Consider the following 15,035-nt stretch of genomic DNA (forward strand, 5'->3'; position numbering starts at 1 on the left):
TTTTACTTTATCATTTTATCTCTTTTTTTTTTTCTTGGATGAAGAACTATTTAAAATGTTTCTCAGAAGTGAATAAATACCTATATTCTAGCACTAGGTTACATAAAAATTTGAAATTAAGGAGAAAAACCAGAAATTAGTTAGAGTCTTAACAAATTTTTCATTTATGGTTTTAGTAACAAAGTCATTTTAAATTATTAGATTGAGCACCCTCTTTCTGGAAAAAAAATGTACAAGTTGTGATTCACCTTCAAATGCCATATATTTTACCAGAGTAAATGGTTGTGATTTTAAAACAATCATAGGCAGTTTGTTTCAGTATATAGAACTCCATCTTGTAAGATTCGATCCCCTCACTCTGATGATTTTGTAAAGTTGGTAATTTTATCCATATTTTGCATGAATATTTTTTGTTACACCTACATTATTTTGACAGCTGGTAAATGAGATCTTTCTTCATTGTAGATTTCTAGATTTTAAAGCACACTGAAATCTGTAGCATTTGGTCTTTTGTAAATTAAACTGGATTTGCAGCTAATTTCAATTTGTGTTCTTATATAGGGTGTATGGTCCACACTGCCTGTAAATGAGAAGAAGTTAAATCTTGCATTTAGATCTGCAAGGAGTGTTATCTTAATATTTTCTGTCAGGGAAAGTGGAAAATTTCAAGGTAAGAATAAAAATAATATGGATATACCAAAATGAAACATTCATGATACTGTCATCTCCATATTATTTTGTGTTCTCATTCCTGTAGGCTTTGCAAGACTTTGTTCAGAATCTCACCATGGAGGGTCTCCTATACACTGGGTGCTTCCAGCAGGAATGAGTGCAAAAATGCTAGGTGGTGTCTTTAAAATTGACTGGATTTGCAGGTAAATTGTACATTTCAGTTGCTCTTGTTTTGAGTTGTTTACAAGTTGGGAATAATGTTAGAACTCAGTAGTGGTTTAGTTTATTTTCTGGGGTTCTTATACTTACTCCCCCCTCCCCCCATTCCCAGATTGATTTTGATCCATGAAATTTAAGCATTAAAAGTAAAAAACGACAGATTCTTTACATTATCTTGTCATTGCCTTTATAATCCAATCTGGGGTCCAAAGATCTATTTATATGAGAATTTTATGTATTTTACTTGCTTGGAATATTTGTAATATCTAGATAAATTTAATGATGTAACATACCTTAGTTACTGTAGAGTGGGACAATAAACACTCTTTGAATTGACTAACAGTTTTGGACATGACTGGTTGTGAGCAGTTAGGTGTTGCTTAGAGAAGTTAGCAATACCTGCTTAGTTGAGATTTTGAAGTAGGATTCAGATTTAAGCATTTTTTATCAAAATAGACCAAAGAGCTAAATACCATATTAAAACAGACATAACCTGCTGGAACATAAAATAGATAAATTGTTGAAGAAGGGTATAGACAAGAACTTTCTAAACAGAGCCCCATTTGCACAAGAAATAACATCAAAAATCAGAAAAGGGATTATGTCAGATCAGCAAAGGGAAAAACCAACAGAATGAAGAGACAACCTAAAGAATGGGGAAAAAATTTGCCAACTATTCCTTGGGCAAAAGATTAATGTGTTGAATATGAAAGAACTCAAAAATTAGACCCCTCCTAAGTGAAAGGCCCAGTTAAAATATAGACAACTGAAATGAACAGATAATTCCCAGAAAACTACAAATGGCTAATGAATACATGAAAAAAATGTTCAATATTTCTAGCCATTAGAGAAATGTAAATTAATCAACACTGAGAATTTCATTGTACACTGAAAAGAATGGCCATCATCAAGAAATCAATAAGAAATGCTGACAAGGAGCTGTTCCCCTCTCAGTATCTTTCCTAAAGAGTTACACATATCACAGTGATACATGCATACTCACTTTTATAGCAGCACAATTTATAATAGCTAATCTTTAGAAACGGCCTATATGTCCATCAACAGATGAATGGATAAATATGTAAAGAAAATGTATTTATATACAATGGAGTATGTTGTCATAAAGAAGGATAAATTTGCATTTGTAGGAAAATGGAGACCTAATGTTGAATGAGATAAGTCAGACACACTAATTTAAATATTGTGGTTTTCCTTACATGAGAAACCGAAAGTATAAAGAGCAAAATAAAAGGTAAATACTATACTAGGAAAGAGGGTGATAGATCTTTTTTTTTTGGTATCGGGGATCGAACTTGGGTCCTTGTGCTTGGGAGGCAGCCGGCAGAACCACTGGATCTTAGGCAAATGGGAGAGGAAGGGGACCAAAAGATGAGAGGGGGGAGTGAAGGGAAAGGGAGTGAGGGCAAGGGAAGGAACATAAGAACTAAGATGTGTTATGCACATATGGTAATTCCCCACGAAAAGAGTAATCATGTACTGCAAACGTATATTAATAAAGACAAAAAAAGGGACAAAAGTTTATTAAAAAGGAAAAGTCTTATTTTGAATGCTGAGTTATTGCCTCGTTATTCTATATAATAGTCTGTAAAAGAAGAACAAAGGACAAAAATGAGTAGTAATATGGGACAGCCTAAAATTTTACTGTAGGATAGTGAAGAACTGAGCATACATAGGCCAAGGTAAGAGTGCCAATAGTGTGTAATTTAATTGTAACAGCAGCAAAAAACTAGATGCAGAAGTATCCTATCATTACTTTGTATAGGAAAAATAGGAAGCCATCTAAATTTTCCTAAAGAAAAAATTAGATGAATGAATGGTTTTTCTCTTAAATGTAATATTATACAGAAATAATTGCCCATTTAATAACATAGAACACTGTAAAGAAAAGTACATGGTTACAATGTTCAGATGCTATAGTGGAATGGAAAGACTGTTAGTAGTGATAACCTTGTACTATACTGCCTCTGGAGTTTTTATATTGTTTGTTAGAAATTAAAGTTATAGTTACAATTTACAGATTAAAGGTTTGATTACAATTTATTGGGAAAATAAGATGATTACTATTTTAGTAGAGAAGTGGTGAGACATTTTTATTTATTTTCATTTGTGTATATAGTTGTAAAGGCAAAAAGAAATACTTGATGCCCTTGTACAGTATTTGGGAGATGATGCCTTCTTGGCATCAAGAGATAGTAATTATTTTTAGATAGATTTCAACAAATTTTGTTACTAGTATTAACCTTTCTTTTCACATTGGTAGTGAAATTTGTTTCTTAATTGTAGAGGAAGGGTTTCATTTATTAATAGATTATTTAATCTTCGTATGCCTCCTCTAACTTAATGGCTATTTTTTTATTAACGTATTGGAAATGTACAGTATATACCAATGGAAGACATTAGAGACCCTGATAGAGACCCTAATATTGGTTACAAAATTTTGGGCAGAAAGCTTTGGGCTTTCATTGTTTTAATGTAAGTTTTAGGTTGATCTGTAGTTTTAAAAGAAAACTATAATTTTAATGCTTAACAGTTCTGAAGAGTTCTTGATATTTAATGCATTAATACTTCCTCAAGTCCATGTTGTTAAGCATTCTACAAATGGTCCCTAACTTGAGATGGCTCGACTGCTCACTTTACTTCCATATAAAAGTGATAGGCATTCAGTAGAAAGTTTACCTGGAGTTTTGAATGTTGGTCTTTTCCTAGATTAGTGATAGACAGTGGTCTTGTTGGGCTAGGCAGTGAGCTGTAGCTCTGTCAGCCACATTGAGCCACATCTCTAGTCTCATTTTAAAATTTTTATTTTGAGACAGGGAGTCTCTAAGTTGCCAGGCTGCCCTTGAACTCTTGATTTTCCTGCCTCATCCTTGTTAGTTTCTGAATACACGACCTCACAGGCTTCAATACATTTTTTTGTCTTACGAAGTTTTCAGTTTACCTTGAATGTATCCCAGCATAACCGTAAGTCAAGGCACAGCTGTATTATTTAGGGTTTTTTTGTTTTTGTTTTGAGTAACAGTAGAGAATATATAAAGAGCTAGTCTCTGAATGAACTTTCTATGGGATATACGCTACCAGAATAGTGATTCTTTACGTTTTGTTCACATTTAAATTAGTTAACATGATTTGCTACTGAGGTACTATAAGGTCTTTACAAGATTCTGAGAATGAATATAATTGATATTTATTTGTATTTAGGCGTGAATTACCCTTCACAAAGTCAGCTCATCTCACCAATCCTTGGAATGAACATAAGCCAGTAAAGATTGGACGTGATGGACAGGTTTGTTGTTTTGAATGATTCAATATATACATTTACATTTAGTTCTATTGTTCTAGTGATCTTTATTGAAAGATATTCTAAAACCACTTCTGAAGGAAATGAATTACAAAAATTTAAGGGAAAATAATATTTGAAGTACATGACTCCTGTTGCTATGACTGATTCATAAGATAGCTAATGTTGAAATTTAGCTTTAAATGGCATTTACTTACTTTGTGGTACTGAGAGTTAAATCCAGATCCTTCACACTGAGCTACCTACCTGGCCATTTTTTAACTTCTTAAGACAAGGTCTTGCTGTGTTGCCCAGGCTGGGCTCACAGTTGGGGTCTTCGTACTTGAATCCCTTTGTGTGAGTTATAGGAGTGTGCCACCATGTCTAGCTGATTTGAGTAGTAAAAGAAGGGAAAATGATTATAAAGAGAAGTAGCTTGATTTGAAGTGGTTTTTCTTTATATTATGACTATTTAATAAATTCTACATTTTGTATAAAAATGTATATTATAGAATTGCCATTTAGCATCTTTGCTGAAGTTTTCTGAATAAAAAGTAACCCCTGAAAAGATAACATATTTATATATCCAAATACACTGTCAGGTTTTAAAGTGTCCAAATGAAATTGAAAATACGTAGTGGTTTGAGCTAAACCTAAACCTTTGACACTCAGAGCTCCCACATATAATTTTAAGCCAGAAATAATTATATTTTCATTCCCTCATTAAGTGAAAGTATTGTTGATTGAAAATAAAACCAAATTTTAAAGTTGGTAAGTTGTAATCTGACTTGTAATTAATGTATTTTGGTATATTAATTGAAAATGAAATTTACTTAGTAACTGATGAGTTAATCTGCCTTTGTTATTACTCTAGTATTTCTGTGATTTAGCAGTCTGTACATATTACTGTTGTTGCCACAATCATTTATTTATGTTACGCTGTATCAAGATGAATGACTTTGTTTTAATTTTGTATTTTCCATAAAGACATAATTCCTTTGATTTTCCAGGATGATTGTTTAGAGCTTTAAGCAACTACATTTGTGTATTTTATTGTGAAGATACTACACTTTTAAGTTTCCATCCTGTATAGAAGTACATGAAATTTTTATAAATCTGAAAGCTTACTGAAATCTCATACCATTTTTGGGAAGAAATCCTCCAAGTCAGTTTTTGCTCTTGTACATCAAGAAAATGCAAAATTTTTGAAAGGTTCTCTTTTTGTTATAAATGGCTACTTTCTTATTCTAGGAAATTGAACTTGAATGTGGAACCCAGCTTTGTCTTCTATTTCCCCCTGATGAAAGTATTGACTTGTATCAGGTCATTCATAAAATGCGTCACAAGAGAAGAATGCATTCTCAGCCCAGATCAAGAGGACGTCCATCCCGTCGAGAACCAGTCCGGGATGTGGGAAGGTTAGAAACGTTCTTTGGACTGATAATAGGCACATGTATCAGGATAACATGATGGAGGAATGTGATTCATCAAAAGTTTGTCCTGCGGTAAAGAAGAAAGAGAAAATCCTCAAATCAAGCTGCATGGACTAGTTTGTGGCTTCATTGAGGATTTCACATGGTCACCTTGGTCTCAGTCATTGTTCAAGAGGAATATGGGGATCTTTCCTTATGCAAAAAAAAAAAAAAAATTTGTTAAAGAGTGATAACCAGTTTAGATTTTATAGTACTTTGATAATAAAGTACAGAAGTGAAATGAGGTAGGCATTTGTTGCTAATAGGCTATAAAGGAGGAAGAGGAGGATGTCTTTATTTGAAAAAATTGTTAATATTTTGTAAAAAGCCTTTTCTTTCAGGTGTGTCTCTGGATAAACCTTATCAGATATGGGACTTTTATAAAGGATCACTTATATTTTTTCGGAAGATGACGCCTCATTTAGAGGATAAAATATTTTAAGTTATTTTGATGTTCAAGAGGAGCGTTACTGGGACCGTTTCAGATTTTGTCACCGTGATGCGTTAACCCCATTGCCAAATATTCTCTAACATGTACCCAGTGAATTCACACATCTTGCTGAGCTTCTGAAAACAATAGGTTCTTTCCAAAGGGGATCAAGTGGCCCTGGGAGACCCGGCAACAAACCAAAACGAAGGGCTGTTGCTGTGTCTGTTTACAACTTTTCCAGATGCTGACAGTACCTGTGGACTTAAAATGGTTTTTAGAGGATCGCCATGGTTATTGATCACTACTTTATGAACTAAACAGCATTTTCCAGGAAAAGGGGGTTTAACTTGTTACAGAATTGGAGAGAAGTCTTTGCAAAGGACTGGTTTAAGCCCTTCTACCCAGCACCTTCCCCTGTGTAGCTTTGCATACAGCTAAATCTAAAATATTCTGCTAAAGACTATTGGATGTGGTTGATGGGATGAAACCTTTGGTTAAGTTTCCTTTTGTTGGAAACATCCTGTGGTAGGTACAGATAATCCAACAAGAGTCCCATTTCTTTGAGCTTAAAAAGGACACTGTCGAGTAGGTAGGAGGAATCCTGGCAGAGCCCCTTACTTTTGGCTTAAAAGGACTGAGCACCAAGATGTCTTTTGAAGTTTAAGCTAAGAGATTTCCAGTGCAATACAATATATACAAGTGAAGTTTTTACCTCAGTTTTGCAATGGACTGCAAATTATACTTATACACCACTACACCTTCTCTCAAGCCTGCCAGGGCCTCCATTTATGTATGTGGCTTACAGCTTAAAGTCAGTAGTTGGACTACTATATGAACTGTTACTATCATGTTTTATACCGGTCGTAAATGCACTCCCAAAACTACAAGAAAGCGGTATGTTTATTTTTAAAACCAGCTTTTAATTTTCTTAGACTATTTATTGTAGATGCAACTGTTTTTATTCTGTTGGGGGGTTTGGGGTTGTCGCACTTAACTTTGTAGTTTGAAGTTGTATTGCAAAAAGTTAACAAAAGGAATCAATATTCAGAGAAATAACTGAAAAAGTAGTGATGTCACATTATTACATTTTTTTATTTGACATTAAGGGTAAAAAAATACATTTCCTAAATATTTTCCATTTTTAAAGTTTGTTTAGCTTTTAATTAAATGCTAAGTAAATGAAGTATATTTTATGATGTTATACGTTAACCATGAAGATTTATGAAAGACAGTAAAGAGCAGTCCTCTACAAACAGTAAAATTTCTCCTGAAGAACAGTTTGAACTAGTTCTGTCATCTGTTAAAACTTGTAACCTGTAACTTGCCAATTTATGAAAACCAACTTTATTATAAGACACCAGGGAAAAATATTTCTTTATTCCTTAATGTGATTAAGTATGGAAAGAATAAATATTATTAAGGAATATTAAGAAATTAATTTTTTGGGACAGGGATTTAGCTCAGTGGTTTCATTGCCTGCTGCGCAAGTGCAAGGACCCGAGTTCGATCCCCGGTACCAAAAAAAAAAACCAAGAAATTAATTTTTTGAAGATTAAATTTTTAAAATTTTCTTGTAAAGTACCTCTTATTAAATATCAGACTTTTTCTGTATTTATATGAAAAATATAATTTTGTATAGAGAAAAAATACTCAAGAAATTTTTAATTTTATTTAAACTTAATCCAAAACAACATTAATAAGTATAGATTTTAGAATTACCTATTGTAAAGATATGGATTATTTTTCTTTCATTTTTGCTTAAATGGCAACTTTATTTGAGAAAATGTTTTAATTGTTAACACTGGATATTTATTTTAGTTTGAAGATGGCTCATTTACTTTTGTTTGGACTACTAAAATGTGATTTATATGTTTTAACCAGATTACTCTTTGCGGTTATCTCATCATAGTATGAGACTGCAGAGACTACCTACTTCCAGCAGTGCATTTGAGGTTTGGTTCATAGGAATTTGAATAATTAAAATTTAGGAATGTTAATTTACTCACAAAAAATTAATATGTTAATTTAAAGGAAGTAATGAGCTATTCTTTGTACTTACCTCCATCAAAAACTCTTGCTTTGCTAATTGTTCTCCCAGCAGTTTTTGGTTTAATTTCTAATGTGTCTAATTTGTGTAGGCGTCGACCAGAAGATTATGATATTCATAACAGCAGAAAGAAACCAAGGATTGACTATCCCCCTGAGTTTCACCAGAGACCAGGTTAATATTTTATAATCCTGCAGATATTTGACTTTACGATAATTAAAACAAGAAGCTTGTCATGATCCTGTAGTTTTAAAAGTGAAAAATATTTAGGACATGACTACTTAAACTTTTCAAAATCTTTAGTTCTTATTAGTAATTCTCCCTACTTTTAAAATTCTGGTGTGTCATCATAATCAGTTAATTACCTGAAATTGCTAATTTTGCAAAAATGGAAAAAAGTGACCTGTGCGTTCTTTTTGTTCCCTTAGATTTCATGTGACATAAACTTTTAATTAGAAACTAAATTTCGCTGTATTTTCTAAAATAAGAAAATCGTAATTTTGGAGAGGAATGGAAAATACTTTATTCCTCATCAAAATACAGCTTTTTAGTTAGCCTATTTTTACTGGAATTAAATAATACAAGCTATAGTCAAGAAAGGTGATCATGTAGAACACAATACACTCGCAAAACTGGCAGTTTAGAATGTGGGGGTTATGTGAGCTTTTTAACTTATGTAACAAGTAGCTTGATAGAAGCCTTGTTCTTTTCTAAAACAGGAAGGTTTTGTCCTAGTGCAAATAATTTTTTCCCTAGTAACATGACTACTCAAATATTTTGACATTTAGTTTGCTGGGTTCTTACTAAAATTGGGGAAAAAAATATTTCTTCCTTTTATCACAACGATTCTTTGATTTAAAATGTATATACCTTCATTTTTGCAACTTTTGCAATTTTGTGTTCCTCATTGAATATACATTTTTTTAAAATGTAATCTGGTTTACTTAGCAAGGCGTGTATATACTCAAGGTAGAAGGTAAACGTTTGTTTTAAGGAAGTCCTATTACAAATGTCCCCAAGATAGTTCTGCCCATATCTTTCCTGTGGTTGCAAAATGAAGAAATTTTCTATGTCGCAAAACTTGGTTCATGAACTTAGAAGATGTATATGAAAATCTCTAGAAGTTTATAATTCTGTGATATTACTAAGTTACTTAGTTCATAGAATATCTTAAGAAAAAATTTGAAAATGGAATAATAACATCACTTAAAGTACATATTTCATGAGAAGAATTAAAACAAGAGGTAATGAAGGTTTAATTATGATGCCATACTAAAAAATATAAATTTGATTTACTGAAATGCTTGATGTTTGAACAGGGTATTTAAAGGATCCAAGATACCAAGAAGTAGACAGGTAAGTTGGGTTCACTCTTGCTTCACTTTGAATTACATTCTTGGAACTAGTTTATGAATTACCTGAATTTAGTTTCACAAATCTTATTCCCAACAGACGATTTTCAGGAGTTCGCCGAGATGTGTTTTTAAATGGGGTAAGCATTAAATTTTATATATTTAATATAGATAAAACCAGGGTCTGATTTGTTTTTAATCCTGAGATGATTTTTATTTTTATTGACATTATCATCTTTTATTTTAGTCCTACAATGATTATGTGAGGGAATTTCATAACATGGGACCACCGCCACCATGGCAAGGAATGGTTTGTATTATTCTGTTTTTACAATTAACTTCATTTGCAGTTCCTCATATTTTGAATGGTTATTTGAAATAAGATAGTTACTATCACTAAGAGAACTTAAAATACAAATGTTTGGCAATAAGTAATTGCATGATATTTGTAAAATGAATAAGTTGATTTGTGTTAATAGTGTAGGCTTAGTTGACATATTCAGTAGCATTTTCTGGTAGTGGTTAGTTGGTGTAAGCTCTACCTGGAGGTTCAGATTCATTGTAATTCTGTGATCAGGAACAAATTTTATACTGTATTTCTTAGTTTTCCTCATCTGTAAAATTCAGTGGGCATATGTTTATTCTATAAGGCAGGGATATTTTGGCTATTGAGTAGCTCAACATTTAATGGAATATTATAAACCCCCTTAAGATTATTGAGAAGATAAATTTATAAAAGTACATGGTACCTAATGTGTAATTCTCAGTAAATTTAGCTCTGTTTAAAATTGATTCAATCCTGGTTATTTCTTTCAGTTACTTTCTTTAAGAAAACTGGGTATTATTAGAGTACATTTTAAAATATTAAAGATAACCAAAACAATTTCTGAGTAATACTTCATAGTCTTAAGTATCTGATTCTGTTTCTTTATTCTGTTTATCTTTTGTTGTTTGTTTTTGTTTGGTTTTTTTGTTTGTGTTTTGGTACCAGGGATTGAACTCAGGACCTTGCACTTGGAAAGGCAGGCACAGCACCACTGAGCTAAAACCCTGGCCCTATATTTTTATTTTAAATGCTGCTTGTGTGACCTCTTCAAGCTTTTGCTTAATGTATACAGTTTTATACTACTGTGTAAAGATAGGTTATGAAATTTCTTTGGAATCTGTGAAATTAAAAACATTGAAATATTTAATATATGAACTTGACACTGTGAAAGTAATCTTTTATTTGACCTTTATTCATTTTATAGTGTTAAAGGTTATTAGCTTTCACCTTTTGTTATTGTTGTTGAGAATAGATCTGTGCACATTGTTTATCCAAATCACCAAAACTAGAACCACAGTGCTTGTTGTTGCATCTTGGTTGTAACCCTTAACTAGCAGTTACCTAATCTCTTGTTACCTCACTTTTTCCCTTTTGTAAAGGAGTAATGTACCTATGTCATAGATTTGTTGTGAGAATTCATTGAAAAATAGTGTTTTAGGATAGTGACCATGCTACTCTATTAGACTTTTTTCTATTAAAATTTAAATGGTATTAGAAAAGTTATAAACATGTAAAGTCTTAGAAGGTATATAATTACAATTTCTTACAAATATTTTGTTTTCGACAAAATATTGAAGAACCTTAAATTGGTATCAGAGTAAATGGCTGTACATATTGTTTGTTTGGATTTGATGGTTTGGATAGGCGAATTCTCAAATGAGTCTTTAATAAGGATATTTGGTATATTCTTATGAAAGTTATTAAAAATTTTTTTCATTATTTATTTTTTAGCCCCCTTATCCAGGAATGGAACAGCCTCCACACCATCCTTACTATCAACACCATGCTCCACCTCCTCAAGCTCATCCCCCTTACTCAGGACATCATGCAGTACCACATGAAGCAAGATACAGAGATAAACGAGTAGTAAGTGCACAGGAAGGCAGAGGTGTGAGGGAACTGTTTAGAATTCTATAGGTAATTTAAATATGGGGATACTAGATTTTGTTTAGTGATGTCTAGGTAATTTGAGTAATTCACAACTTGTCTTTATTAAAAATGGCTGATGATGTGCTTTGAGTTAGATTTTTTTCTTTTACTAATTGAGTCAGGGACTAAAGTTTAACTTCACATAAAACTTTGGTAATGTAAGTATATACTACCTATGTTATTTCTTTGTGTGACTAAATGTTTGAAGGAGAGATGGTATATTTTAACATAATCTTGTCTCATTTAGTTGTTTGTACCTAATTTTATTTAAAACTACTAATCAAGTAAGTTGTTTTACCTCTAGTTCTTAAGATAATGCTAGCGAACGACCAGTTTTTAAGAAGTAGGAAAAAATAATTGCTATCTAGTAATTGGTTGTAATTTGATGTGCTTGCTGTAAAAGCTTTTTTGATCACTGCAAACAGTGGAAGTCAAACATTAGTTTTGAGGTTTCTAGGTTTTCATTATACTAGTGGGGTTGTTTGTTTATTAATTACTCTTTTCTCCTGTAATAGTACTTTTATTTTAAAAACTGAAAATTGTCTTTTTGTACTTGTTGGGAGCATAAGCCATGTATGTGTAAGTTTTATACATGCAAAGGTAGTTGTATCGTTAAAGAATGTACAAACTGAGCTCTCCCCACACACACATGGTTTTGGGTTTTGAGTGTTTGGGATTTGAGTTTTGAGTGTTTGGCAGAGGCAGATATTTTTAGTAATATGAATAATCAAATACTTTCCAGTAATATGAAGAATACACACATTTGAGAATTGGTCAGAACACTAGATTCCTGGCCTGTCTTTTGAGGCATTTTTATGAGTTGTCATTCTCTGTTTATTCTCATAAAAATTATAATCTTGCAAAATAATTGAAATTAGGACCTTTACCATCCTGTAAACTAATTTGAGAATCTTGACTGACTTGAAAGTGATGTGTTTTCATTCACACAAAAAAGAAAAATATAGCCTATGTATGATGATACTTTAGTTGATTAGATGAGCTTTGATATCTTAAAATGCCTTTTAATAAATGATAACATGATTTTTAAAATGGAAAGTCCTTTACTGAATTATACTTGCCATTGTTGAGAAGTTCTATTTTATATACCTCTATAGTAAACCTGTGGTTAGCATACATTCTGTATATATATATGAAAAGTAGTATGGAATTATATTTTGAACCTTAGACTATGTACATTTAGGCTGACTCTGAAAACAGACCATATTCAGTAAATAAAGGTGAGCTGAGAGCTTAGAGTAGAAAGCTTAACCCAGAGCAAGGGTCAACTAGCCAGAGCTTCCCTTTGCATCTTACTGAGTTGCTCATCTACTCTTCCTTGACTTCTTTAACTTTCAGTGCACTGTAAACTCTATGTGGAACAGACTTCATAGTCTTACTGAAATACATATTTTTTTTCTTTGAATCAAGACATTAGTACATTTTAGATTTACATAATAATCACATTCATCATAGGGAATTTGAACCTGTACATGGTCTGTCTTGCTGCTCCTTTTCTCAATTTTTTCCTTCCATTTTCACTTTTCTTGTCCCTTCCTTTCTCCCTTCCTCCTCCCTTGTTCCTCTTCCCATTTGAACACTTTCTTCCCATTTCCCAACATCGATTATACATTTCAGTCCTTATTTCCACTTTGTTTCTCACAGCAGACAATTTGGTATTTAAACACGTGTGTCCAGTCTATTTCACTTAGGAGTATGGTCTCAAGGTCCATCCATTTAGATATAAATATCTGAAGCTCACCCTTTATGGCAGAGTAGTACTCCATTGTATAGAAAAAACACATCTTTTTTTATTCATCAGTTCATGGGCATTGGGCTGTTTCCAAGATTTAGCTATTACAAACTACTGCTGTAAATATGGTTGTGCATATGTCACTGTAGTATGATGGTTTTAATTCTTTTAGAAAGATACCAAGGTGAGGTATAGCTGGGTCAAATGGAACCTCTAGTTTTAGTTTTTTGAGAAATCTCCACACTGATTTCCACAGTGGTTCCACTAGTCTACACCCCCTCCAACAGTGGAGAAGGGTTCCTTTTTCCCCACTACCCCTTTAGCATTTGTTATTGGTTGATTTCTTGATAGCAGCCGTTCTTTGTGGAGTGAGATGGAATCTCAGCATTTTAATTTGCAGTGAAATACATATTTTCTTATAGTTCATCACATTCCACAATTAATAATTTAAGAAAATCTGGCAGAGTTCAGTTATATTTTGTAGTGTTGAAGGAGAGTAAAAAGGGTTAGTCTGTTGGATAAAACCACATTGTTGATGTTTAGCATAATGGGCAGCATCCAGGTATAATGGTTGATGGTCATAATTAGGTGATAACTTTGGCCTAAATCTCTTCTGTTTTCTAGCATGATTATGATATGAGGGTTGATGATTTCCTTCGTCGCACACAAGCGGTTGTCAGTGGCCGGAGAAGTAGACCCCGTGAAAGAGACCGGGAGCGGGAGCGTGACCGCCCTAGAGATAACAGAAGAGACAGAGAGCGAGATAGAGGACGGGACCGAGAAAGAGAAAGGGAGCGACTCTGTGACCGGGACAGAGACCGAGGGGAGAGAGGTCGATATCGAAGATAAGAGTTTTGGGAAGCATTGATTGAAGATGGAAAAAGAAAAAATCTTGTATTTTTTTGTGTGTGTGTGTGTGTTTACAAGTAGTTTATTTTCAGCTGTCTACTTAAAGTTCACTGTGTAGAAGGATTTACTATCATCCTCTCTGTTCCAAGCATGCAGTATAATAAGAACTGGAAAAACACAAATCCGCCAAAAATGCAGTTAACAGTTGAGTTTGTCACTTTTATTGAGGCAGAATGGAACAGTCCAAGAATGTAGATATTGACTCATTCTCCATAAATGTTCATCTTACAATGCTTTCATCTTAGAGTTACGTTTTGTTGTTGTTTTTCTTTTCAGTCTTGATTGATAACTGTCATGGTATTTTGCTTTGATGTATTTCTACATGTAGTTGCACACGGTTCAGTAAAAATAATGCTGCTATCAAGTACGCAAATACTGGAGTATGATGGTTTATATGGCAGTGTTGTAGCAGCCTCTTGGTTTTTCCCTTTTTTTAAACTTAAGACACTTTTTATTTTTCATTAGTCTTCAGTGATGAGAGCAATATTTAGAAGACATTGCTATCTAATTTTTAATATTTTTAAAGAAAAAATTCCAGTGTTCAGTAGCATGATTGCTGCTATTGTGTTTAGCCTTCCCCTCTAAATTGTATACATTGGCCTGGAATGTTCACAACTTGCTTGCGAGGCAGCAGAAGATAATTCCCATATTCTACATTGCTACTGTTTTGTATAAAATAAATTGGTAAAGATTGACACCTGTTTTATTTCTTGCCTAATGGACATAAAAGAATGCTTTCTCTAATACAAAAACTTATGCTACATGGTAATATTACCTTGATATGGTTAAATATGTATCATAACATTTTGAGTTGTATGCTGATCACAGAATGTCCTTACTCATTTTAGATGTTTTTTTTCATTTTCTATAAACTACTTTGTAAAGTTTTCTGTTTTACTTAGACATGAAAT

General features: G+C 32.8%; 1 protein-coding gene across 4 annotated transcripts in view; it reads left to right on the forward strand.

Annotated features, from left to right (window-relative positions):
- Nucleotides 1-14,819, forward strand: part of Ythdc1 (YTH N6-methyladenosine RNA binding protein C1) — a 28,135-nt gene extending 13,316 nt beyond the window's left edge. For 2 of the 4 annotated variants that reach the window (XM_004849648.4, XM_021262272.2), the window contains 10 exons: nt 562-670; nt 758-875; nt 4,111-4,195; nt 5,441-5,607; nt 8,230-8,312; nt 9,458-9,494; nt 9,567-9,630; nt 9,738-9,800; nt 11,268-11,402; nt 13,840-14,819. In XM_004849648.4, coding sequence (XP_004849705.1) covers nt 562-670; nt 758-875; nt 4,111-4,195; nt 5,441-5,607; nt 8,230-8,312; nt 9,458-9,494; nt 9,567-9,630; nt 9,738-9,800; nt 11,268-11,402; nt 13,840-14,064 — 1,086 coding nt within the window. In that variant the 3' untranslated portion in view covers nt 14,065-14,819. The remainder of the gene's footprint in view (nt 1-561; nt 671-757; nt 876-4,110; nt 4,196-5,440; nt 5,608-8,229; nt 8,313-9,457; nt 9,495-9,566; nt 9,631-9,737; nt 9,801-11,267; nt 11,403-13,839) is intronic. The other 2 variants (XM_004849649.4, XM_004849650.4) reach the window with 1 other exon arrangement.
- The last annotated feature ends 216 nt before the right edge of the window (nt 14,820-15,035 follow it).

Source organism: Heterocephalus glaber, unplaced genomic scaffold (assembly GCF_053883595.1).
Source record: "Heterocephalus glaber isolate CG9 unplaced genomic scaffold, H.glaber_assembly_v1.0 deba00001509, whole genome shotgun sequence".
In the NCBI taxonomy this organism is placed as follows: Eukaryota; Metazoa; Chordata; class Mammalia; order Rodentia; family Bathyergidae; genus Heterocephalus; species Heterocephalus glaber.